The sequence below is a fragment of the Cynocephalus volans genome, chromosome 14 (genome assembly GCF_027409185.1).
Source record: "Cynocephalus volans isolate mCynVol1 chromosome 14, mCynVol1.pri, whole genome shotgun sequence".
NCBI classification, from domain to species: domain Eukaryota; kingdom Metazoa; phylum Chordata; class Mammalia; order Dermoptera; family Cynocephalidae; genus Cynocephalus; species Cynocephalus volans.
Window position 1 is genome coordinate 43,514,247 of NC_084473.1, and position 24,456 is coordinate 43,538,702.

Below are 24,456 nucleotides of genomic sequence, written 5' to 3' on the forward strand. Positions count from 1 at the left end.
CTGTCCCTGGACACTCAGTCCTGTCTCCATTCCCCATTGGCTTCCTCCTTTGGGCGTCATGGTTTTCTTTGGGTAGCACACAGCTTAGGACAGGCTAGGTGTAGGTTCCCCTTCTTTCTTTGTTAATATCACCTCCACTCCTGCCTTTCCCCACAGCTCCAGGGTCCACCGTGCCAAGCCCATGCTGTGGGTTTGGTAGATGGGAAGGTTTGGGGCAAGCTCCCTGGGCTGCCTCTGCTGCTGCCCATGAGGCTCACTGCTCGTGCCAGCCTGCATGGTGGCTGGAGGCCGGGGGCCTCTACAGGTGCTCATAAAGGACAGGATTAACTGTGCCCCTGACAAAGTGGGGGAAGTAGGACACCAAAGGCCTAGCAGAGGAGGAGGAGACACTAAAGACTCAGATTTGAGGGTAAATTTTGATTTAGATTTAATCTACTACATTAATTGACCCAAAGAAAAATGAGAAGTAGAGCTACATAAAGAATCTAGGCCCAAGACACAGGAATCCAGGATGATGTCAGGGCTGATCAGACATCAGCATAGGTCTACCAAAGGTCCTAAACCTAAATCAAGACTCTAAATCAACAAACTCTTTAAACTAGGCTTATGGAGCACCAGGCCCCAGCTGCGCTGGGCCTGAGTGGAGGAGCAGCCCCCTCCTGCTTGGCACAGCATGGAGGGAACCAGGGAGGTCTGGGGGGACCATCTACAAGGCGGGTGAGCACAGAGGAAGCCAGGAATCTGTGTCGAGAGGCCACGTGGAGGGATGGAATTAGGGAAGAACGTTAATCACCAAAGGCACACAGGCAGTTTTAGCGTGTGGATGCACAGAGAACGGTCTCTCCCCAGGGTATAAGATAGTAATGAACACTGATGGCCAAGGGCCTTTCCCAGGAGTTTTTACTCAGATCCAGCAGAGACACATGCTCTGGGATTTAAGGAGCCCTGAGAAGCTTTGGTCTTCCCAAAGCCCTGGCAATGCCAGGAACTCCTAGCTGGGCCTTCCACAAACAGAAGTGCAGGCCTTCTGAGAGGAGCCTGGCTTCCAGCAGTGCCCCCCACCCCACAGAGGGAGAGAAGGAGCAGGGTGGGCCATGAGGAGGAGCTGTGAGGTGGCTGTAGGCCCACAGGAAGGGAAGAGCCCAGACACAGAGGAAAGGGGACAGGAGAGCAGAACAGCTCAGGAGGGGCCCACATGTGACCTTGCAACTGATGGGAGGCTTCAACTCGGCTCAGGCTGGCAGGGAGTGCCTCGAGCTTCCTTGGACAGGAACAAAGGCACTCCTGTGGGCAGGGGCGTGAGGGGCCCCCAGCTACCAGCAGGAGGAAGTACATCCCTGGGTCGGGGTCGGGGGAGTCAGTCACGCCAGGGGGTCAGGTGGGCCTACACCTCCTCCTGGACACCTGGAGCACCAGGGACCAGCCCTCCACTCCTTGGGCCTCTCAAGAGCCCTCCACCTGGGACGTGGGGGCAGGACCCTGCTTGCTTCCTTTGCTGGAGGGCTCAAGTTGGCTTCCATGGGCCTCACTGCACCCTGAGAGGATGGCAAGAGGAAGGGCAAAGGCCGTCCAGAAGTTACCACCAATTTCAAAATTGTTGTAGTCAGACTTCCTAAAAATGACTTCATCTTTTACTTGGAAATCCTCTGTGTGTGTTCACATTCTGCCCCATCCCGCCTGAGCCCCAGAGTCAGCCTCGACACCATGGGGATCGGGGGGAGGGTGTTTTAGGCTGGGCTGAATTCAGTTGGGAGGAGAGAATGAGAACATCTGGAGGAAGGAAGGAGAAAACGGAAAACTTACATTGTGCAAGAGGTGTTGCTGGACACACTTGGAGCTGAATAATGTTTATCCCGAGAGAGTTGTCAGCTACATGTCTCTAAAGCCTTATTCAAGTTATTTAAACATCTGGTCCCATGTACGTCCTTGGGACTAGAGACGTCTCTCAGGAGAAACACCAAAATGAGAAAGAAAAGAATAGTCCTTATCAAGTTAGCAGGTGGGAAAGGTGTCCCAAATCTGTCCCTAAGTTAAAAGCTCTTTTCTGAATAATGTTAATGGCGCCAGCCTGAGTCATCTGTGGGCTTGTGTATAGCAGAAATGCATTTTAAGCTGAACTAAAGCCCATTCCAGTGATCAATGTACTGTATTTCTCATCTCAGAAAGTCTTGTAGAACCAATGTGAAAACTCACCTGATGTGTTTATAAGCCATTGCCTTCCTCTAACCAACTTGGGGTTAACCTGGGTTATGGGCACCTAGTGGGCTCACGTACCAGCAGTGAGCATAGCTCTGTGCTCCATAAGCAGGGTCAGCCTTACTGTAGGCAGGATGGATGGTCACCCACAACAGGTCATTGGGGAGGCACTAGGCAGCTGATGTTATGTCCCCGCAGAAGTCCCTTTCTGGGCAGGGAGTTCCATTATGAGGCAGGCTTTCCTTGGGCTTAAGGAATCATATAACTTGAGGACACATCAGATGCCTTCCTAGGAGAGCTGAGCAAGAAAGGGTTTTGCCAAAAGGAGGAAGGAAAGTTGGTTTAGAGCCCAACATTGGGAAGAAGTAGCCAGGACAGTGGATCACAAGCAGCCAGGGACAATGATTGGATTCTGGGTCTTAGGGACAGACATTAAGTGAAAGGAAAGATACTGTGAGAAGGGAAAGGGTCAAGTCTATGAGCAAACATCACCAGCCTCGCAATGTGGTGGTGGCCTCAGGGAAGCATTGGTCATGTGTTTATACAAGTAAGGAAACCAGATGCACAAACTTCCCTAATCTGGTGAGACTGGAGACCTCCAGGGTGATTCAGTCAAGTGCTTGAAGCCTATGCAGAAGCACCAGGTTTCCTCTGGCTTGGGCCAGCTCCATTTGCTCCCCAGCCATGCCCCATTGACATCACACCAGAATGCCACCCAGCCCCAGAAACCTGCTGAATAAATAGCTGTGCCCCTCTCCTCAGCGGGCCGTACTGAGTCTGAGTAACCTGGGGGTGACCAGCCTGTCTGATTCAGGAAGGAACTGGTTTTGTCAGTGTGTAGCTGCTGGAGGTAAGGCTGGGAGAGATCGTGGCATCCAGTCTAGGACTTCAGAAGAGCCAAGGTGCAGTGGCAGGGTACTCCAGAGCTCTTGACACCCCCCCCCTCCCGTGCGAGGATGGAGCCTGTCACTCCGTCTGTGGCAAACCTGCCAGGCACAGTGAGCCTGCTCTCTGTCCAGCTGGCTCAGCTGGGGGCTGGGGTCCCTGGGTCACCCCCAAGGGGCTAAGGATGCATCAGGAGACCAGCTCCCAGGCCTGCTTTCCATTCCTTCCACAGGAAACCTCACCCCTCTGAAGATCTTACCAAGGAGACTGTCCCTATTTGTGGCTGGAATTTGGCCTTTGGTTGGGTTCCATCACATACCTTGCTGGCTGCTGTCCCCTCCAGGCTTTGCCTTCTTGAGATGTTTGCTAGGCTGAGATTTCTGCTCCCCTGGTGCCTTCAGCCTCCCCGTCTAACCCTGCCCTGACTTGCCAGCTGTCAGTAGTCCCACTGGGATTCCTGCCTTCAGGTTGGCACCACTTGCCCTAACCTCTGCCCAGGATGTTTTCAGTGGCCTCTGCTTCAGCCTGGAGCTTTTCCTCTTGTGTGTCTTCCCAGCTGTCTTATGTATTCTTCCTCTGCTTTCCCTTTTATATGCCTCCTGTCCACCCTCAATCCACCCACGTACTGAACTGATTTTGTGTAAGCCACGTGCCATCTACACCAAACCAAAAACTTTGTGCCACCCTGTACTCAAATCAATTTTCTGGAGGTGGCTTGCTTCAGAGCAAGGGCAATGAGGTGGGATATTTGGTGGCAGGTCCCCCAGCAGTGGGTGGGTGGGGGAATAGGAAAGCCAGCAAGGCTGGAGCCAAGGCCTTTGATACTGGAGGAAATCTCCAAGCATAGAATTTGCTGGTGTATCCCATGGGGGATTTGGTTCCAAGATAGTACCATTATCTAATCACCAATAAACATAGCACAGTTAGCTTTTGTGTTACTGGTGGGCTTGCCCTCTCTGGGTACCATAAGGGGCAGAGTGATGTATTTGGTGTGGTTGAAGAGCATCGTTTGACCTTGCAGATCTTGGAGATACTCTGCACACTCCTGGCTTCCCTCCCGTATACCCCTTCTTTCTCCCCAAAAGCATTAGGCTCTGGGATTATGGCTGCCAGGGCTTCAGGGCTGGAATGGAGGGAAGCCAGTGCAGGAAGGAGAGATCTGCCTCCCCAGAAATAGCTATCCTCAGTGAAAGCCAAAGGCAATGAGGGAAATGCCAGCCAAGTAAACTTCTCTTTGTGTACGTGTTCTCTCTTTTCAAGTTTGCTTCAGTGTGAATGTCCCTCTTTAAGGTAAGGCCTCCAGAATGGGGACTCTCTGCAGGTAGGTGAGCCCTCAGGCCCAGTGACATGGAGGCCCCCTCTCAACCTCATGATCTGTTTCCATCCAGCCATCCTCGCTGCATGGCGGGACCCCGAGGGAGGCCTCCCCTGCATGCTCCTGCATGATGGGCTGTGCTGGGAGGAAACCTGGGAAGTGGGCTTGAGACCTCACACCCTCACCAACTTAGCACCCTGAGGAGGAGCCCTGCTGAACAGGCAGCCCCTTCCCCTAAAGCCAGCCCACCTGCCCAGGACTACCTGATAGCGTGGACCATGACAACAGAGTCCAGAGGCCCGCTAGACACCATCCTCATCCTCCATCTCGGCAGAGCAGGAGCAGGAGCTGGGCCAGATTCTGCAGCCCTTCAGCAAAGACATGCCCCTGGACTGTGTTCTTGCCATAGTGGGAACCTTTAGCATCCAAGGGGCTACAAGATCGCTCAAAGAGCCAGGGCTCTGGCCAGTGCTGGAGGGCATGGGAAAAGTCTAGAAACCTGTTTTAGGTAGTTGGCCCATGTGGTAGCTTGGTACAGCAGACAGAGAACTGGCTTTGACTTCAGAAGAGACTTGGGTAGAATGAAATCACTATCACAGGATAGCCATGTGATCCTGGGAACTCACCTCACCTCTGGACCTCTGGCCTTCCTGAGCCCTGACTCCTTATCCATGAAATAGGGATGAGAATACTTCCCTCCTAGAATTAAAAACAGGATTAGATAACACACCTAAGAGACTTTGCAGACTGTAGGTTCTCAATACATTTTAGTTTCTTTATCTCCACTCACTACCCTTCACCCCAGCTTGCTGAAGCCCTTCTTCCTCTCATCCCATGACTCCAAGAATGAAGAGTTAAAGATTGATGTGATGTTTGGAGGCAAGACTTTGGAATCAGACACAACCAGGTTCCCTTGTGGGCTGTGGGATGTTGGGAAGGCCATCCCATCTCTCTGAGCCTCAGTCTGCTGATCCATAGAATGGGGATAATAAACACTGGCTACCCAGGATTGCTGAGAGGAGTAAGCAAACGGTGGTGTGAAATGATTAGCACAGTGCCTGCAGGATGGTGTTGGCACTTCAGGAGTCTAAGGCTGGGGGAGGCTGGACTGGACAGTACTCCTGCTCCCAAGGGGTTGAGGGGCCAGGCGTTCAGATGAGGAATGGCACCACCCAGTCAGGGCCCAGCCGCAGCAGGGCAGAAGGGCTCTGAAGACTGACAGGGAGCACAGACCAGAAGTCTGCTGGAGGGCCTGCTGGGGCTTAGTTCTAGCGCAGCCCTGGGCTGAGCTGGGGGGCGGGGGTTACTAAGAGAAGCAAGGTGCTGTAAGAGGGGGACTCACCCCAGATGCCAGTATTCCTCAGCCATTTGCCCCTCGGGAGAGCACCCCGAGTTTCCTTGCATTATCAGTCCCCCTTTTATTCTGTGAACTTGCTCACCACTGTACTTTTCCTGCCTTCATTCTCAGTAGTGTTTCTACTGAGCACAGCTACATGGCTCAGTGTCCCAGCCCTGCAATGGTAGCAGTCACCAGAGAGATGCCATTCCAGTGCAGCAGGTTCTCAAATATAGCCGAGCTCAACAGCCTCTGTGGAGTATCTCTGACAGTGCACAAAAGATTTCACCATCTGAGAATTCTGATTGCAGGAGCATTCCTTCAGCCTGCGGTGGGAGGGCCAACCGGCACATCATTTTAGTTCCCTGCCTCCACCTCAGCTGGGCTGTCCTGGGCTTGGTTGGGCATTCCTATAAACTCCTGTGTTTTCCATCATGACTTAATGGCTGTTAGGTTGGAATATTCCTTCCTGGGTTCATCAAACTAGTTTATTGAACTTAATCTCCTCTCTGCCCCTCCAGCACTTGAAGTAATGCACATACTGCCTACACAGGAGCATGGGAGGACTTACTAGCCCACCAGCACTTGAAGTAATGCACATACTGCCTACCCAGGTGCATGGGAGGACTTACTAGGCCATGCCTGATCACAGGAGAGAAGAGCAGGAGAAATCAGGGAAGGTTTTCTGGAGGGGTGGGATCTTGCAGAGAAAGCTGGGAAGGGTTAGGAATTGAGAACTGCCTGGAAAAAGGAAGGAAGGGAGAAAGGGAAAGGCAGAATCCAGATCAGTTCTGCTCAGCAAGGATTAATTGAGTATGTACTTTGTTCTTTCTGTGAAGCCCTGGAGGGGATAGTTGACAAAAGCAGGGAAGGAATCCCCTACCATCACCCTAATGTTACCACCTCAACAAGTTCAGATGGCAGGAGAAGACTGTAACACAAGACATTTAAGGAGTAACAGGCAATAGGGTAAAATCTAGGACTTTACCCATAACACAGATGCTCATTTGGGAGGAGTTTTGAGCTTTGCCTCCCAAGGTTGGAGGACAGCGGGTGAGAGATGACATGAAGAGGGTCTCCCCAAACAGGCTGGTCAGCAGGGCCTCTGTGGGCCCTGGAACCCATCAAGCCACTTCCCATCCTTGGTGTTTCAGAAGATTCCATCCAGTTGGAACCTTGTTGCTGGAAGAGCAATGCCCCTCTGCCCATCTCTGCAGAGAGGGCTAAAGGATGGTCTGGCAGCCAGGAGTGGAGGGGCGGTGGTCAGAGGCTGGTTCATGTGCATCATAGTAAAAGCAGGAAGAATCTCACACCTTCCCCATAGAGGGCCTCAGCCCTCCAGCCCGCATTTGCCCTTTGAAGAGTATAGGTACCAGGGGACACTGTGCACACTGACAGGTTTCCTGCCCTCATCCTCCACCATGCTAAGGACCTTGAATCTCCAGGGACGCATCTGCTATGGAGAAAAGAAGCTCTGAGAAACCCAGTTTTGCATTTTAGGAGATTGGGGTCCTGTTTACTTCCTGTTGTTTATGCTGGGGCAGGGAATGGTAACCAAGTTGGATTTGGCCTAAACTTAACATTCAAACATTATTCTGTAGTTCTGGGATTTGACAAATACACATTAGTTTGCTAAGCTTCATTAAGGTTCCACATCAGCCTCGGTCTCTTCAAAGTGAGGGCCTAACCACATACCTGCAGGCCACCCACCCGCCAAGTGTTTCTGGCTGCTACTTTCTGGGACCTACTCCACTCAAAAGTGGTTTTCTTGGAGCTCAGAGCTTGGATGTCAATGGAGTGTTTCAGGTGTGTGGGCCCAGCTGGGTGTGGAAGAGGGTTGAGATGGCTGGGCTGGTGAAATATGAAACATACTTGCCTTAGGGAGGGAGATGGGAAGATAAGCCCTCCAGAGTGGGGCCTATCAACTGAGATGACTTAGAAAATAAACCAGACCTTGACTTGGGAATTTAGCCAGACTCCTTCCCCTTCTCTGCAGCAGCTGGCATCTCAGCTGGAGTTTGGCAGCAACAGGATTTATAGTTTTCCTGGGGAGGCACAGCAAACCCAGGCCCACTGGTACCTGGGTTGTAGGCGTTCCACTGAATGATTCAGAATACAGTCACCCCAAAATATAGGATTCCAGAATTAAGCACCCACCCTGTGTCACAGGCAGTGAGTTAAGGGGGAACGCTGGACAGAGCTGGGTGCTGATCCCTGCTGTTCCTATTTGAGACCCTGGGCAAGTCACGGAATCTTTTTATTCCCTTCCTGTAAAATGTGGAACTTAAATAATCCCTAAGATTTCCTCCAGTTTCCAGCCATGTACACATGCTCCATGAGGGCAGGAATTTGTGGGGCTTTTAAAATAAACTTTATTGCAATAAAATTTACATAGAATAAAATTCACTCATTTAAAGTACACAATTCGATGCATTCTTAAAACATATATAATCCATGTAGTCAACAGCACAAGGAGTATAGTGAATAACCCCATCCTCCACAAAGCTGGGTGTCCATTGCCTCAGGCAACCTGATCTGCTTTCTGTCATGGGAGATTAGATTTGTCTTTTCTAGAGTTTCATATAAATGGAGCCACATCACATGTATTTTTTGTGTCTGGCTTCTTTCACTCAGCATCATGTTTTTGAGATTTGGGACTTAATTTAACTTTTTATTATGGGACATGTCAAATATATACAAAAGTAGAGAGAACCGTTTAATGAATCTCCATGTGTCCATCACCCAAAGTCAACAGTTAGCAACGTATGGTTAATCTATCAAGAAAGGGAGTTTTATCTATTTTGTTCACATGCGAATCCCTAGAAATTAGAGCAATTCCTGGCACATAGAAGGTATTCAATCTATATTTGTGGAATGAATGAATGAATGCTGTAGGTCTACAGTGTTTTTCTAGAGTATGTTTTTCTACCAGCTCCATCTCTCAATTCTCTTCTCTCCTCTTATGACCCAAGATTGATTCCAGAATATGCCTGGGAATTTGGGGTAATAAGATCCTGCATTAGGAAACCTGAAATTGTTGTTGAATGGTGAGAGAAGGTGGGTCATCTCATCTTGACTTGAGAGGCACATATTAGAACATTCACAGTTCCTGTTTCAAAGGCAGCAGGCTACTCATTAGTAAATCCTGGGCCAAGAGATCTGATCTCTATCTAGAACATTTTCATAAATAAGTGGGTGGAAGGATTGGTAGGTGGAGGAACATGGCCTCTGCCAGGGCCAAATTGGAAATTTTCTTATTTGGGTACCAAAAATATCCCTGGAAGAGCTAAACCCCAACAGCTGTCAACAATGACAATTCTTTGAAAAGCAGATGATAAATGAAAAAAGCCCCGCGGTTAGAAGCAGAATAGGGCCAGGTTTGCCAGTGCTTGCCTAGCCACTTGCAGCTGGAGACAGAGGCACCATCAGCCTCAGGTCCTGCCACTGCACAGCCCGCTACGTGGGGCCAGCTCACTGCAGAGCCTGGCTCAGCAAGCTCCGGCCCCAGGAAAGCCATGACAGGCAGAGCGCTGCTTCCTCCTAAGGCTTTTTATTCCTGGATATCCTCATAGCATTTTTACATCTTGTTCAGTGCCAGGCACCTGCTGGTGTCCCTTTACCCTACTCCAGGTTCTACCCAGTAGTTGGTTGTAAAATCAATTTGGTGCCTCAGCTGGAGAAAAAATGTAATGAATGCTAGGATGAGATAGAACAGAAAGTGAGACTAGAACACAAATGCCTCACATACAGTAAAGATAGAGCTTATGAATCTGTTCTTGGGGTGGGGGGATGAGGTGATGTGCACCAGGTTATATATAAAATATATTTATCATTGTTCATAATACAAAATTTCAAAGGGCTATGCTTCTCTTTACCCCTGATGTCAAGGAAACGACCCCAGAAGACTCAGTGGGGTTGGTGGCCTCACACACCAAAGGGTACATGGCAGGATGCAGTTGTTTGTTTTGAACACAGCAACACCACTATTGACAGCAACCACTGAGCTGGTAGCTTGTGCTGGTAGCAGTGCTTTCGTGCCTTTGCATAGGTGGCTGCATTGACACCTCCCAGCAGTTCACAGTGGGAGATAGGACGCTACAGGCCAGAGACATGGGCTTTGGGGTCAGAACAAGCTGAATTTAAGTCCCGACTCCACCTCTTGCCTGCTGGCTGGTGTGCACCTCGGGCAAGCATTTGCCCCCTCCTAGCCCATTTCCCCATCTTTACCGCTGGGGTGTGGCACTCGCTTCACCCTCGGTAGGTGTGTGGTTCCATGAGTCTAGAGCACTTTGTGCAGTGCCGGCACCTGGCAGAGTCTCCATCTATGACCTCTATTCTTTTTTCCACCCAAAGAAACTGAGGCTGTCCCAGGCACTGAGCTTGTACTAGAAATACAAGGTAGACACCCAGGCGGAGCTTCAGGCCAGTGGAAAAGCCAGGCACTGACTAAGCCATCGTTAGCCCTAGACACGAGAATGCCAGGAGAGAGAAGCATGGGGGAGTCAAGGTGTAGAAGGGGACTGGCCTGGTTTGCGGATGGTTCCCCCAGGAAGGGGCATCTTCTTTCCCATACGGTAGCACCAGACTCTTCTCTTTAGTGGCGGAATGCGTAGGCCTCGTGGCCTCAGGAACGGTTTCACAACTTATTTGCAGCTTTGAGAGTGAAATGAACCCCTCTTTACTTTCATTCCTGCTCTTGGAGGGGTGGTGGGCCCAACTGCAGAGAGAAAGGCTGTTGCTCTTTGCTGTCCTCTGGGGACCCTGCAGGGCCAATTCAATTAACCAGGAGCCTGCAAGGCCAGGGTGAGCTGGGCTCTGCTAGTGAGGGCAGCTGCAGCAGGCCCTTCTCGCCTCCAGGTGCCACCTGCCTGCTGGGGAGCTGAAACTCAGCGGGGCACTTAGAGACACCTCCAGGACATTTATAATTTTCAGACTAAATAGCATCAAAGGCCAGTGTATGCTATATAGACGATGTGGACTCATTCATAATCATGTGGCCCAAGATGACCCTTTGCTGGAACTTATGCATTATATTTTTGTTATCAAATTTTGGAATCGACTGGTCACAGCCAAAGGTGTGTATGTGTGGACCTGGACAGGCTGGGAGGGAAGTGAGCTGGAGGATTTGAGAAGCAGGAATAAGTACCAGCCTCAGAACTGTCCAGAAATGCCTCCTTTTCTAAAAAAGAATAGAGAAATGATGTGCCCGGAGCTAATACTTTGAGACAGTTGGCTTTACCTGCACTTAAAAGACCCTTCTGGAAAGATCCTTGGATACACAGTCTGCATCTGCAGGACTTTTCCCAGCCATTTTCATGAGACACACTTCAGCCTTCCCCGCAGAGCACTGGAGAGTCACTGAGACCAGAAGGGATGCCTCATGCTGCTGACTCCTGTGGCCTTAAGTGAAAGGGGACATTTCAGGTCCTGAAAATACTTCTCAGGGCTTTCTCCTCCATATGGATTCCTCAGAGTTAGTGTGCCACTGAGAAAGTCAGCTTTTTATAAGGGAAAATGTTTAAGTCAGTGGTGGTTAAAACCCCTTTGAGAATCTGATACAGTAAAATCTCCTTCCAGGAAGATCCAAATGTGCCTATACATGCAACATGTTGTACTATATTTTACAATGTTCATGGACACCTCTAGGGCAGGGGTCAGCAAACCACAGCCCATGGACTAAATCCAGCCTGCTACCTGTTTTTGTGCAGCTCATGAAGAATGGTTTTTACATTTTCTTTTTTGAGTGGTTGAAGAATACTGTATCATGCCACATGAAAAGTATATGAAATTCCAATGTCAGTGTCCACCAGTAAAGTTTTATTGGAGCACAGGCATGGTCATTCATTTATGTGTCATCCATGCTGCTTTTGTACTACAACAGCAGAGTGGAGTGGTTGTGATCAAGACCATAAGGCTCACAACACCTAAAATATTTATTATCTTTCACAGAAAAATTTGCCAACCTTTGCTCTAGGGCTGGGAACCCAGGTTGAGAAGGCTTGCTTTAAATTCTTCACTTCTGCTTAAAATAATTGAGCCATAGAATTTAGAGGTAGAGCAGCTTTAAAAATCGCCCCAGGTAGCTGTGTCTGAGGCCCTCCCTTCCTTCTGTAGGTTTCTATACCTGGCACTGCCTTACGAATGAACCTTACGTAGTTGCTCTGAGATCTTGTTTAAAAAGCGTCATAACAAGTATTTGAAGTTCAGTAGCAGCTTTTTTATAACAGGGATACCTGCCGTCCCCTGTAATGGAGGTCTCTGAGAGCTATGTCTACAGAGCCCAGCTAATTCATAGGTGAATCGTAGCTGCCTGAACTCCCATGGTGGCTGAAGTATTTGCTGGGTGCAATCGAGGAGGTTAGTGTTGGCTAATAACTGAAGTAGAGCTTTTTTTTTTTTCTTTTTCTAAAGTAACTCTTTAAATGGAATTTGTAAAAATATATTTTTTTTGGAATTTAGCAAACAAGCAGGGGAGGAGGGGAAATAGTTGGATTCCACCAAACAGCTGACCTGATAGAAGTCAGCTGTGGCTGGTTGTTCAGCATGCCTGGTGGTCTGAGGGAATTGGTTTATTTAAAAATATGTATGTGTATATACAGACTGCCTTAGAAGGAATGGAGCACCTTTCCCCCAAAGTGGTTTAGAGAAGAGAGCAACCAGACTGTGGGACGGGGGGCATGTGAGGCCCTTGCCTGAGTTTGGGTAGATCCTCTCTCTGCACACCAGCAACCAAGTGGCTTCCCATTTTTAATTGCCATGAAGCCAATCATTTGTCTTAAAAGGCAAATGAGTCTTCATTTTCTTCACCAGTAAAAGGTAGAAGCAACTTTACCAGACTTGAGGTCACAAACTGGAGGATTGTGTGACCCATGCAGCCAGAAGACCATCTGTCAGGAAAATGAAATGGATAAATGGTCAAGACCCCTCAGATGTTCAGAATCTTGCCAAACATTTGATGTAAATACGCACATGAGCCCAAGTGTTCCTTGGTTATTGTCTAATATAATTGCCCATTTGCACCCAGGTGTCCTGGGTTATCGGACTTGAGTACAAAGGACAAATGCTCTGATCCACAGTACCCTCTCCCCACCCCGTAACCCCCCCCACCCGGGGGGGCGGGACACAGGGAGGCTGCCACTGCTGCTGGAGGCTGTTGCTGCCAGGGCCCCTTGGGACGCCCCAGGAGGTCACTAGGGCGGCTGCTACTAGCTACCTGAGCTTGCATCTGAATAAAGCCTATTAATTTTTACCCACGGATCCCAGGATCTTTTTCCTATTACCTAGCTTGTGGACCTGCACGTGAGGGGTTTGTGACCCAGTCTGCACAACGGGTTTGAAGGGTCTAAGCCCTAGCCTGACACCATTTTTTAAAAATATTAGTTGGCAATATTTAGAAAATCAGGAGATTTAACATGAAAGTGTTGATGGGGGCATTTCTTGGCAATTCAGAAGATCTAGGAACCCTGGCTCTGTGTCCCTGACAGGTGCCATCAGTTGGTGAGGCACTCAGTCCCTAGCTAGCCTGGCTCCGCAGCCCCCAGTGCCCTTGAGTCACTCTGACTGTGTGGCTTTATACACATGTGCGCACACACACACACACACATACAGGGAGATGCACACAGACACGCATGCTACTCATCACTGAAAAAGGAGATAAGGTGTCACAGCCAGCAGTGCTAAAAGTAAAATCTGTCCTCTCCTCTTCCTTTTTGTTTTTCTTATCTTGCCTTATTCCAGAAAGTTTAAAGATGTACTATAAAGTATGTACTATGAATGTAATGTCAGTGAAAATAAGCAAAGAAAAAGCCAAAAAGAATCAGGAATGTTCTTTCGGGTGGGTCACACATTTGGCTCTTTGCTCAGAGTGAAGACTGGTTAGTTCTAGATTTAGTGTGCATGGATGAACGCACACAGGTTGCCCAGGTGAAACAAGGATTATTCTGTGAACTAAGACCAAATAGAAATTTCTCCCCGGGATCATCTCAAAGACAATGCTCTAACCATACAGTGGTAATATTATGTACTGAGGGAGAAATGACATTAATAGTTTACCTTTACTCTGTGCCATGTACCGTTCTCACCCTCGAGTGCATTATTGCATTTAGTCCTGATAAATATATGGGAAGGACTACAAATGTTCACAGTTTATGGATGAAAAACTGGGGGCACAGTTAGGCTACATAATTTGCCCAAGGCCACAAAGGTTAGTACCTGGAAAACCAGGAATGGAATCCAGGCACTCAGTCTGCAGAACACGAAGGCTAAACCAGTAGGCTACCCAACCTTACCAAGGGTAGCATGTAGAGAAACCACTGTGATTTACCAGTGAATTCTCAGATGTCCCAATGTTATAAAGACCAATATAAACTAAGAAGGCATGAAACTGAGAAGGAATGCCAATATATAGCATGAACCTGACAGGACGCTAAATCTAGAACAAGCTTAGGCTCCTAAACAGACTTTAAGATGACAAAAAGGGCTTTTGAAACTGTTAAGAAAAAGAGATCCACTGCTTCTTCACACACAGGGACTCAACCAGACTGCACATCAGAATCACTCATAGAGCTTTTTAAAAAATGCAGACGCCTGGGCCCCATCTGCTGGAAGTCCCAATACATGAGGTCTGGGGCAAGGCTCAGGTGTCCAGATCACTGTGTCTGTTTCTGGTGTGCAGCCAGGACTGAGAATCACTGTGTTAAACCACAACAAAAAGCAAGGCTGTTATTTTGCCTCTAGCTTCTTCCCAAAGAGAAATATGTTCGAAGTACAAAGATTAGGGCAAAAACCACTAAGAGGGAACTGAAACCCAAGAGAGGTGAATTAATGCGTGACATTAACCAAGCTTACCTGGGGAGCCCTAACATCCCATGCCCAAGCAATGAGACAGAATCTCAGGGCTGGGTGGGGCCAGCATCACAGTCACTTGAAGCTCCCCCAGGTGATTCCATGTGCGGGTGTGGTTGAGAGCCACTGCTCTAGGCCCAAGTGAATTATATCCCAGGCTACTGAAGAATCCACTGTGCCCACTATTTGGTAATTTGAATGTGACAGAATGGAGCAGTGATACCAAATGATAGGAGACAGGCATATAGTCTCCCAGTATTCAGAAATAAGGAAATGTGGACCTGGGATACTTTGAGATGGATGTGATTAAAGCAATTTTTAGAAGTTTTTATGAGAAGATAGTTAGTGGGCATTTAGAGGGAAAATGGTCATCAGTTGGAGCCAGTTAACTTCATTTCTGGCAGAGAAATGCTGTAGCCATTTGTATCATTATTCCAGCAAAGCAATTGAAAGAGTCTTTGATATCATCCTTATGAACAAGATGAAAAAAATGACCATGGCTGGTTGATTCTCAATGGGTTTAACAACCATACCCCAAAGAGTGTGGTGGGACTTGGTGGCCTCTTGCAAATCTGACTATTTGTAGGGGTCAGGTCAAAGGTCCTGATCCTGTTCTAAACAATATTTTTATACGTGTCTTAATAGAGAGATTGGAGGCATGCCAATAAAAATTTAGGATGACAGAAAGCTGATGGGTATAGCAGAAAAGATGGATGACAGAATTAAAATGACATTTGCACAGTATTTTAGAGTTCACCTGGGCTTTATCTATATGCTCTTAGAACCCCCAGAAAAGTAGGTGTACTCGTATTTTTTATCCCTGCTTCCTAAGTAAATACATTGGGATTCAGAGAGGTAAATTACAGAATCATTATTTATGGGGTGATCTTGACAGGATAGAAATATGTCCCCAAATAAGAAGAAATCAAGGTTAAATGCAAAAGATTACATTTGGATTTTAAAACTCAATTCCATAAGAATAGATTGGAATTTGTATTAGTTTCCTAGGATTGTTGTAACAAAGTACCATAATCTAGGTGGTTTAGAACAACAGAAATGTATTGTCTCACAGTTCTGGAGGCTAGAAGTCTGCAATCAAGGTGTCAGCAGGGTCATGCCTCCTCTGCAACCTGCCCAAGTGAATTATATCCTTGCCTCTTCCAGCATTGCTCCAGTCTTTACCTGGCCCTCTCCCTGTATCTGTTCACGTGTTCTCCCCTCTATGCGTGTCTTCCTCTGTGTCCAACTTCTCCTTCTTATAAGGACACCAGTCATTAAATTAGGGCCACCCTAGTAACCTCATCTTATTTTGATTGCATCTGCATAGACCTTACTTCCAAAAACGGTCACATTCTGAGGTGCTGGGGTTTAGGACTTTACATATCTTTTTTAGGAGACACAATTCAACCCAGATCACTCAACTGGCTCTAGGTAAAGTAGCAGCAAGAGAGTTGCATTTATTTTTTCCAGCAGATGTCTATTGAGTACTCAGTATGTGCCAGGCATGGTGCTAGGCTGGGCATAGAATGGTGAAGTCAACCTGGTCCCTGCCTGCAAGGTGCTCACAGATTTGTTGAAAGGGGGAGGCTCCTCAGTTTGGAAAGCACTGTGATAAGAGTTAAGAGAGGTGGTGGAGGCACCCAGAGAGGCGTCACTCAAAAAAGTGTCAGAGGGACAAGGAGGGCTTCCTGAAGGAAGGGCATCTACACCAGGATGGGAAAGGTGAGTAGACGTGGGGCAGAAGGCAAAGAGAGGGGAGGGTGTTCCAGGCAGCGGGTTAGCTGTGCAGTCTTGGAGGCAGAAGCCAGTGAGTCTGGAGAACCTCATGGTTCAGCAGCACCAGGGACAAGAAGTTGGGGGAGTAGGCAGGGACAAGAGCCTGAAGGGCCTTAGGAGTACGTCAGTGTAAAACCCAAGAATTTATCCCCAAAGCAGTGAGGCCCCATAGAAGAACTCAGTTACCGGAGGAAGCACTAAGATGTTCAGGCAGACCCCGGCTCAGCACTAGTTCAGGATTTGGATGCTTACAGGGAAATGAAAGACTCAGTCCTGACCTTCCAGAAGCTCATTGGTGGGCAGATCATACAGACTGCATGGTAACACAGCCGAGCTGTACCTGATGCGTGCCCACAGCACATGGGTGCTAAGATCTGGAGGCGGGGTAGGAACTCACATTAACTGGGTGCCACTATGTGTTAGGGTCTGGAGCAAAGCACCTAACATCTGTCATCTCATTTAGTCCTCACAGTAACTTATAGGGTACTTGTTATCACCCCCATTTTACAGATGAAAAGACCAAGACTCAAAGAACTAACTTCACAGTGTCATATAACCAGGAAGGGACAGTACCAGGATGAGAGTTCAGCCAATGATCTTTCTCCTACTCCATGCAGCCTTCCCTGAGTGTGGGCCAAAGGCTGTGGGAAAGGCTTCATGGAGGAGGTAAGGTCCTGCAGAGTTAGGATGTTGTTCCATGTATCCCAGTGTCATCTCAGGATGTGCAGTGTGGGCTAACAGTCTGGCATTTAGGCAATAGGGGAGGCATACGGGATGTCTGAGGATCACAATAAACAGACTGTCTCTGAGGGTTTGCATGTGGGAATCTTGGAGTCAGGTCTTATACCTGCTCTGTGAGGGAGGCAGCAGCTTTCCAAAGAATAAAATCAGTGAGTAAAGGATATAATCTCCAGTCCTTTCCAAATTGGAGGATGCTATGCTGCTTCCATGCCATTAATAGGGGATGGGGTTTCCCAGAGATATTTGCTTTGGAAAACTTCCCAAGCCTCTAATGTTAATACTCAGAAATTGCAGAGTGGGGATGTTGGTAATTTGGATTAGAAGTGGGTAACTGACATGCACCTAAAATGTTTCCAAGGAAAATAGGGTGGGGGCCAAGTTGTGCAGGGGGGTGGGTGAGCCAGGTCTGTAGAGGTCACTATGTGTTATGGTCTGTGCTGCTCAATGGCATCCTCACTCAGATGCTGCAGGTGACTCTGGGACTCCTAAGAAGCCTAGAGCTGAGCTAAATGGCTCTCCAAGCCAGCCCACTATGGAGCTAGAGGTCCTCTGGGAATGACATGTCTAGCCGTGTTGACTGAGCCTGGTTCCCTGGTTGTAGCAAGTTGTAGAATTCAGACATCCTGTAGAATCTAGCTCTGTCACTATGCTTGGTTGAACTCAGGAAATGAAACCAGTTTGCATGACTAATGGACCCTAATGACTGACAGGTGAAGCACAAACAACTAAGTAAACAGACAACCGATGCCAGAGAGGTTACAGATTGTCTGAGGTTCTTTGTACACATGCTCTCCCTCATTAGTGGCTTGTCGAGAGGGAGCTAAGAAAGACCTGGGCAGGGCCCGTCCTTAGCGATGCTACAAATGGAGCTTTCCTCTTGCCCTGTTCCTTAACTCTCTTCTTCTCCCTACTGCCACCCGTCCCCCGCCCTAGTCCCCTTCCACTCAAGCTCCCAGTGTGGATGCCCCTTGGTCACCTTCTGGGATGATGCCCAGTGCTTCCCAAGTTGCTACGACCACCTCCCCACCCAGCCCCTCCCTCCAGACTCATTTCACCCAGCACAGCAGGCCCATACCCGTGATCCTCCTCCTTCAGTTCATGCACCCCTCCTGCAATAGAGATCTCCAAAAGAGGCTTTAACATGCCTTTCCCTTGGCACCACCTCCCACATCCATAGTGGGTCACTACAGCTATAGTCTTTGCCATTCCTCTCTAAAGTCCCTCTCCATGCAGGACCCTCCTCTTTCTCTTGCTCTGTACACACTGGAGAAAGAGAATAGATAGTCCTCCTGCCCCAGGCCAGCCCTCCTGGCAGAGATGACTAAACCACTCCTGGGCTTCCCCATCTCCAGGGGCAACACAGAAGAACTTCAGCTGCAAATCCTGTTTCTGGAAATCCCTTTGGTTTTCTGTGTCTCCTCCCTTTCCCCCTTCCAAAGCCTCTAAGACCTACTGAACTGTGCCACTCAAGCCCAGAGAGAAGACAACAAGCAGGACTGAAGGTGCTGGAAGAGTGGCTCACCCCACTCTGTGCAGTCCATGACTCTGATCGCCATCAGGGGCCGTTTGGAAACAGCCCCCTGCCCAGCTCACCCGATCCATGGGACCCACTATCTCCCCAATCCGCAGCTCTTCCCACTCTGCTTGCCTACTGACAGCCTTTCTAGCTTTATTTTAGTCTAGTGGTTCTACCCAAATGTCTCTTAGTTGAACCTGACCCTTGCTATGTTTCTCATTTTTCCAGTGTCCAGATTTCCAGACCTTCCACGCCATGGGAGGCATCATGCGGAGGCCTGGATTTGAATTCTGGCTCTGTTCTTACCTAGTTGGGTGACTCTGGGCAAGTCACCAAATCTCTCTGAGCCACAGTTTCCTCATCTGTAAAAACCCACCTGTTCCAAGGATCAAATGAGCAAATGAACATGCAGATGCTTTGTAAGCAGGAAAGCAGCACTTCCCAAACTATGTTCTGCAGAACTGTACTCTCACGAGAGGCGTTCGTAAACTATTCAGGGAAAAAAAAGTTTTATGCCAAGTTTGAGGAAGGCTAACCAAAACAAAGTAAACCAGGTTTCCTAACTCTAGAACTTCTCAGAGCCTTTAATTTGCCAGCATGCATGGCAAATCTCCAAGAGCAGGGTAGAAAATACAGCTTTGTCTCAAAGCCACTTTTGTCATGGACTACTTATTAACATTTTTTAGGTTACTGGTTTCCATAGAGCATAGTGTATATCAATACTATTCCTCCTACAAACAATAATGCTAATCTTTCCACCAGATTTGTTTCATTATCCAGGTTACTAATCCTGGTAACACCAGTTAATTAGTGTCTGAAAAAGTATTGCCAGAGTGCCCTCAGTCTTCTCGGCATTCTGCTGCATACTGTGGGGGAGAAGGGACCTGGCACTGAAGGCCTCTGCAGTGGGACTCCAGCCTCCCCTCCCACCATCCCCATGCAGGACTCTGCCCCAGGCAGCTTGACAAACCCGTTGTCCTATGTATACATCTTTTGTGTTCCTGACCCCTTGCCAAAGTGCCTTCCACCCATCTCTACCAACATAACTGCAACCCATTCTCCATGTCTTAGCCCAAGCCTTGACTTCTCCGTGGAAGTTTTTCTAAACAATGCAATGTGTTCTAGATAGGAATCCTGGCTCACCAACTCAACTCTATGTCCCTAATGGCAGAGAGCATTATTTATACTTTCTGATTTTCTCCCCAAACCAAGATTTGTTTGTGGGTTGGTTGATTGCTACTCTCTCCTGCCCCAAAACCATAACCCACACAGTCATACTTTGGGAACTTGAACTTCCAGTGGGGTATGGGCACTTCAGAGCTGGGGAGTCGGTAGCGGGTTTGCTCACTTTATTCAATAGACACTATTGCAACTATTGCAGGGGAACTGCTGGGAACAGAGGTCGAATGAGACAAAGTCCCACCCTTTAAGGAACTCTTGGTCTAGACAAAAGTATAAACACATCATGGCAAATCAGTGTGTTGAGTGTAATAATAGAAAAAATGTGGGAGCACAAAATAGAGTTCATGGTGAGAGGAGGTGAGGATCAAGGCAGGCTTCCCAGAGGACGGTCCCACCCCCCTCCCCACCCTCCTACATATAGAGAGGATGCCATGTGGAGCAGACATGGCAAGATTATGGGGTCTGCCACCAGTGCGGAAAGACCACTGGAGACAGTGTGGGAGAGGGATTCAAGTTTGTTCCCTGGATCACAGGGACGGAGGTCTTGATGAAGCCAGAGGGTTACTGCAGATGCTAGAAGGAGGTGTGAGATGGGAGCTTTTCACCCGCTCTCGCCAGACACACACACACACACACGCACACACACACACACACACACACACACACAGAGTCTGTGGGAATCCCACTTCCCTGCTTTTCCATCATTCCTTCTCACCCCTTCTCCCTTGCCACATTGACTCATTCTTCCTGTCCTCCCCCTCTGTCACCTCCCGGTCCCGGGGCCATCGTCGTTGCCTCATTGAACAGCCCCGTGATTGCTGTCAGTAGCTAGAGGCTCGCTGTGGCGAGAGGCTGGTCAGCGCGATGCCCACTCCCCGTGGGGACCCTCAGGAGGGAGGCCAGCCCTGACTCAGCGCTTTCTCTTCTCTTTCCGCAGAAAACCAAAAGAGACGTCAATAACTTTGACCAAGACTTTACCCGGGAGGAGCCGGTACTCACGCTTGTGGACGAAGCGATTGTGAAGCAGATCAACCAGGAGGAATTCAAAGGCTTCTCCTACTTTGGTGAAGACCTGATGCCCTGAGAAGCCACTCTAGGGACAGTTCGCTGATGCTGCAAGAAGGGGTGCCGAGAAGATTCCTGTGTTCCTGAGGCTCAGAAGGTCTTGAACTGCTTCTCTTCCCCGGAGCCCCAGTCCTGTCCACCCTCTATTTATTGCAACCCCTTCCCCCAGCCACCCCCCACCTGGTGACCAGAAGGCACACTCAGTTCTCATGGTCGCACCCGTCATGCACACTCGCATTGAGTCAGCAGTTAGCTGTGCTCGCTGCCGTGTCTGGACTGTTGCCAGGCCTGGTTCCACTCCTCTGGGGCGCCTGGCAGTGAAGCAACTTCAGTTCTTTTACCACAAAGAAAAAAAAGCAAACAAGAAGACCCTGGCTCTGCTGCTGGACATAGATCCCGACACCTCTCTCTTCTCATTCCTCCTGTCCCCCGGCTTGCCATCCTGCCCTTTGGTCCAGGGGGAGAGACTGGTGCTTCCACATGAGGGAGGACACCCTCGAGGCGTGCCCTATGCCAGAGGGAGATGGGACACGCACAGATCGGCTAGCTGTGTTGGTTTGCTCCAGAATGGCTAATTTCTTGCTTGGTTTGGTTTTAGCTTTTGAGCATGCCAAAGTCATGTAAGTTTGTATCTCATAGAAGAAATCACTCTTTGTAGAAAAAGAAATTTGATTTTGAACTCTGTTAACATTTGAATATATATTGCCAAATTTGTTTTCTAATTGGTCAAAAGATATAAATTTCAACATGAACACAGGTAGACATTAAAGGGCTAATATACAGTGAGAAACCAGTTGTCCCAGGTTAATGCTATCCATGCTTCAGTGGCATACGAGGGCTATATGAATCGAGAGAAAAGGAAACAAGTAATGTAGTGCTCCTCGTTTTTAAAGTTCTACCAGACAGAGGCCATCGCAGTGATGGCCAAGACCTGGGTTCTAGCAAAACTCAGCTCCTAAATTCTCTTTCCACTTCCATCCTCTGTTTCCAGCATAAACACTATTTGTTTTCTACAGCAGTGTGTCATTTTTGCACACTTCTATAAAATGGTAGTACTATTGTGTTGTAGTTTTTAAACATTAAACATGTAATGTTAAATACGAAATATCTGCTTTTAGAACAAGCAGAGTGAGGCCAAACATGGGTCATGCAGAGGGCACCCGGAGACCGAAGAGCAACTTGTTTGAAAACTGGCAGTGTGGCAAGATGTACTCAGAGTTTGGCTTCTGTGTGACACATAATGGCAACTCATGTGGACACTATTTAATGGATGTGATGTTACCTCCTGTAGATATGCTAACAGTGTTACATTCTTTAATTTCCAAGGGTTTTCTGTGGCTTTGTGTATATGTTTCCCAGAGGTCATTTGATTACCTATTTTACCGAACTGATTTAGCAGGGAATGGAATCCATTCCAACTATTGCACGTGGATTTCCCAGCTGACCCTAAATATATATACTTGTGAGTGGCAAAGTGGCACTATGAAGCTTTTTGCCTTTTGTACATTTGAGATTTTTGTATATAGTGTTTGCTGCAAGGCCTGTGGAATTAATTCATTGAATATAGAGGTATCAACTGCTGCATGTTCAGGCATATTATAAAACTTTAGTCTATGAAAGAATAATTATAATAATGTCCAGGTGCAATACTCTGTAAGTGTATTGGTTCAAGTTACCGAGAGATAGGTGTGTTCCTTTTGGGGGGTGAGGTGTCCTTTGTATTGTTTATTTCATTTTGGTTTATTTTAAAAGATGTAAACATATATTAAGCTATATTAAATCTCACATATAGTTCTCCTGTGCTCTATTATGTCCTGATAGAGATAGGGGAAAGAAAGGAATGTTTTCGATGGTGGTTTCAAAGCTTGGACAGTGACAATTTTGAGCCCATGGAGAGTGTGTCCATATTTGCATCCGGCTGGTCATAGCCTTTGTTACTAATGATGACATTCAGTTCTCTTTTGTTTTTACTTTTAAAAAACTCAGGTGTAATTATTATCTGTTCTTATAATAATTGCAAATATTAAATATTATGCTCTATCAGTTCATGTGTTTGGCTTACCAGTGAAGTGATGAAGAACATTAGGTTAATTTAATTTATCTTTGGTAACTTGACATACTGGGGAGAGACTATCTTCTGGAGTTGAGTACAAGCACAGAAACATCTTCACGGTGGCATCATCTCATTTTTTAGGAAGACATGACGATACTGCCCATCCTGCTCATGCACAACTACTGCTCTCTCTTTTTCTTCTGCTTCCTTCACCATGATGAACTTCGGACTATCAAGCAAGCTCTGACTGCAATGCCAGAAGGCCTTGTCCAGGGGCTTGGTAGTGCGTGGCAGCAGAGGTTGGGCCCTTCCTGCAGGACAACTGGCTTTTTTGCTGGGAAGCCAAATAATACATTCCACCCGGCAGCTCTAGGCTGTCTGTCCTCCTGGCCCAGAGAGGCTCCCTTCAGCACCCAAAGTCAGGCTGGCTGGGATGCCCCCGGCTGATGAAGCTCTCACGTGGGCCAATTTAAATCCAGCATGGGCTGTAGAAAAGGCTTGTGTGTTCCTTGAGTATTCTTTGTTTCATTTTCATTTTCACAAGGGTTTGGAAGCGGCCACACTGTTACATTTCAGCCAATTCTTTCTAATCTTTTCATCTCTCTTTCTCAAGAAAAAAAGAGTGCAAAAAAAAAAAAAAAAAAAACCAAAAAAATATATGAAGGATAGCTGTTCTCCTGTGTTCTCTTATTATAGACTTTGTGAAGTGGAAACATAACTTTTTCCTCCAAAGGTGAAAAAACAATGCATTCTTGCTTTTAAAATCAAAAAAGAAGAAGGCTAAAAAAATTACCTCTTTTTAAATTATGTGCAAATAATTCTGGCTAAATATAAAATGTATTCAATTTTAGGGATTTTTTTGTATTGTGATGCTTTATTTGTACATTTTCTTTTTTTTTTTTTTTTTTTTTTTTTCCTTTCTGGATGTAATTTTAATCTCTTGCCATTCATTAGTGTTATTTCATTGTAAACATTATTGTGCCAAATGTACTGTATTCAAAAGGATGTGAATGTGTATTGTTTCAGAACCTAATAAATACAATGACGTTAAGTCTTATTTCTCAGCCCCAAGAAGGATTTTTATCTCCTTTCTATGTGCAAAGTGGCACTAATGAAGCTTTTTGCCTTTTGTTAGTTAGAGATTCCAAAACTATTAAACCTAGACATGGTGTCCGCTTTCCCCTTCCCTTTTGAAGATGCACAGAAACTGCAAGTGTCCGTGTCTGTGTGCTTCCCTTGCCCACCTCTGCCTTTCCTTTGTGTTTCTGGGCCTGCCAACCAAGGGGATGTCGGGGGCTCATGCAGTTTGGATGTGGCTCTCAACCGCCTTGGTATGGAACGAAACCATCCTGTCTGCCCCAGAGTCCTGGGAGATGGGCAAGAAGGCAGGGCTGGGCAGTTAGTGCACTTGAGGGAGCATGGTGCTGGTACACCAAGGTCAAGGGTTCGGAACCCCGCACTGACCAGCTGCCAAAATTAAAAGCAAGGAAGCAGGTGGCGCCTGCATTTTTGTCTTTTCATATAAGTGAATGCCAGACCTACATGCA

The 24,456-nt window shown here is 47.6% G+C and overlaps 1 protein-coding gene across 1 annotated transcript in view; it reads left to right on the forward strand.

Moving 5' to 3' along the window:
• PRKCE (protein kinase C epsilon) overlaps positions 1-23,725 on the forward strand; it is a 505,249-nt gene extending 481,524 nt beyond the window's left edge. The window contains exon 16 of the mRNA XM_063077698.1: positions 20,729-23,725. Coding sequence (XP_062933768.1) covers positions 20,729-20,875 — 147 coding nt within the window. The 3' untranslated portion in view covers positions 20,876-23,725. The remainder of the gene's footprint in view (positions 1-20,728) is intronic.
• The last annotated feature ends 731 nt before the right edge of the window (positions 23,726-24,456 follow it).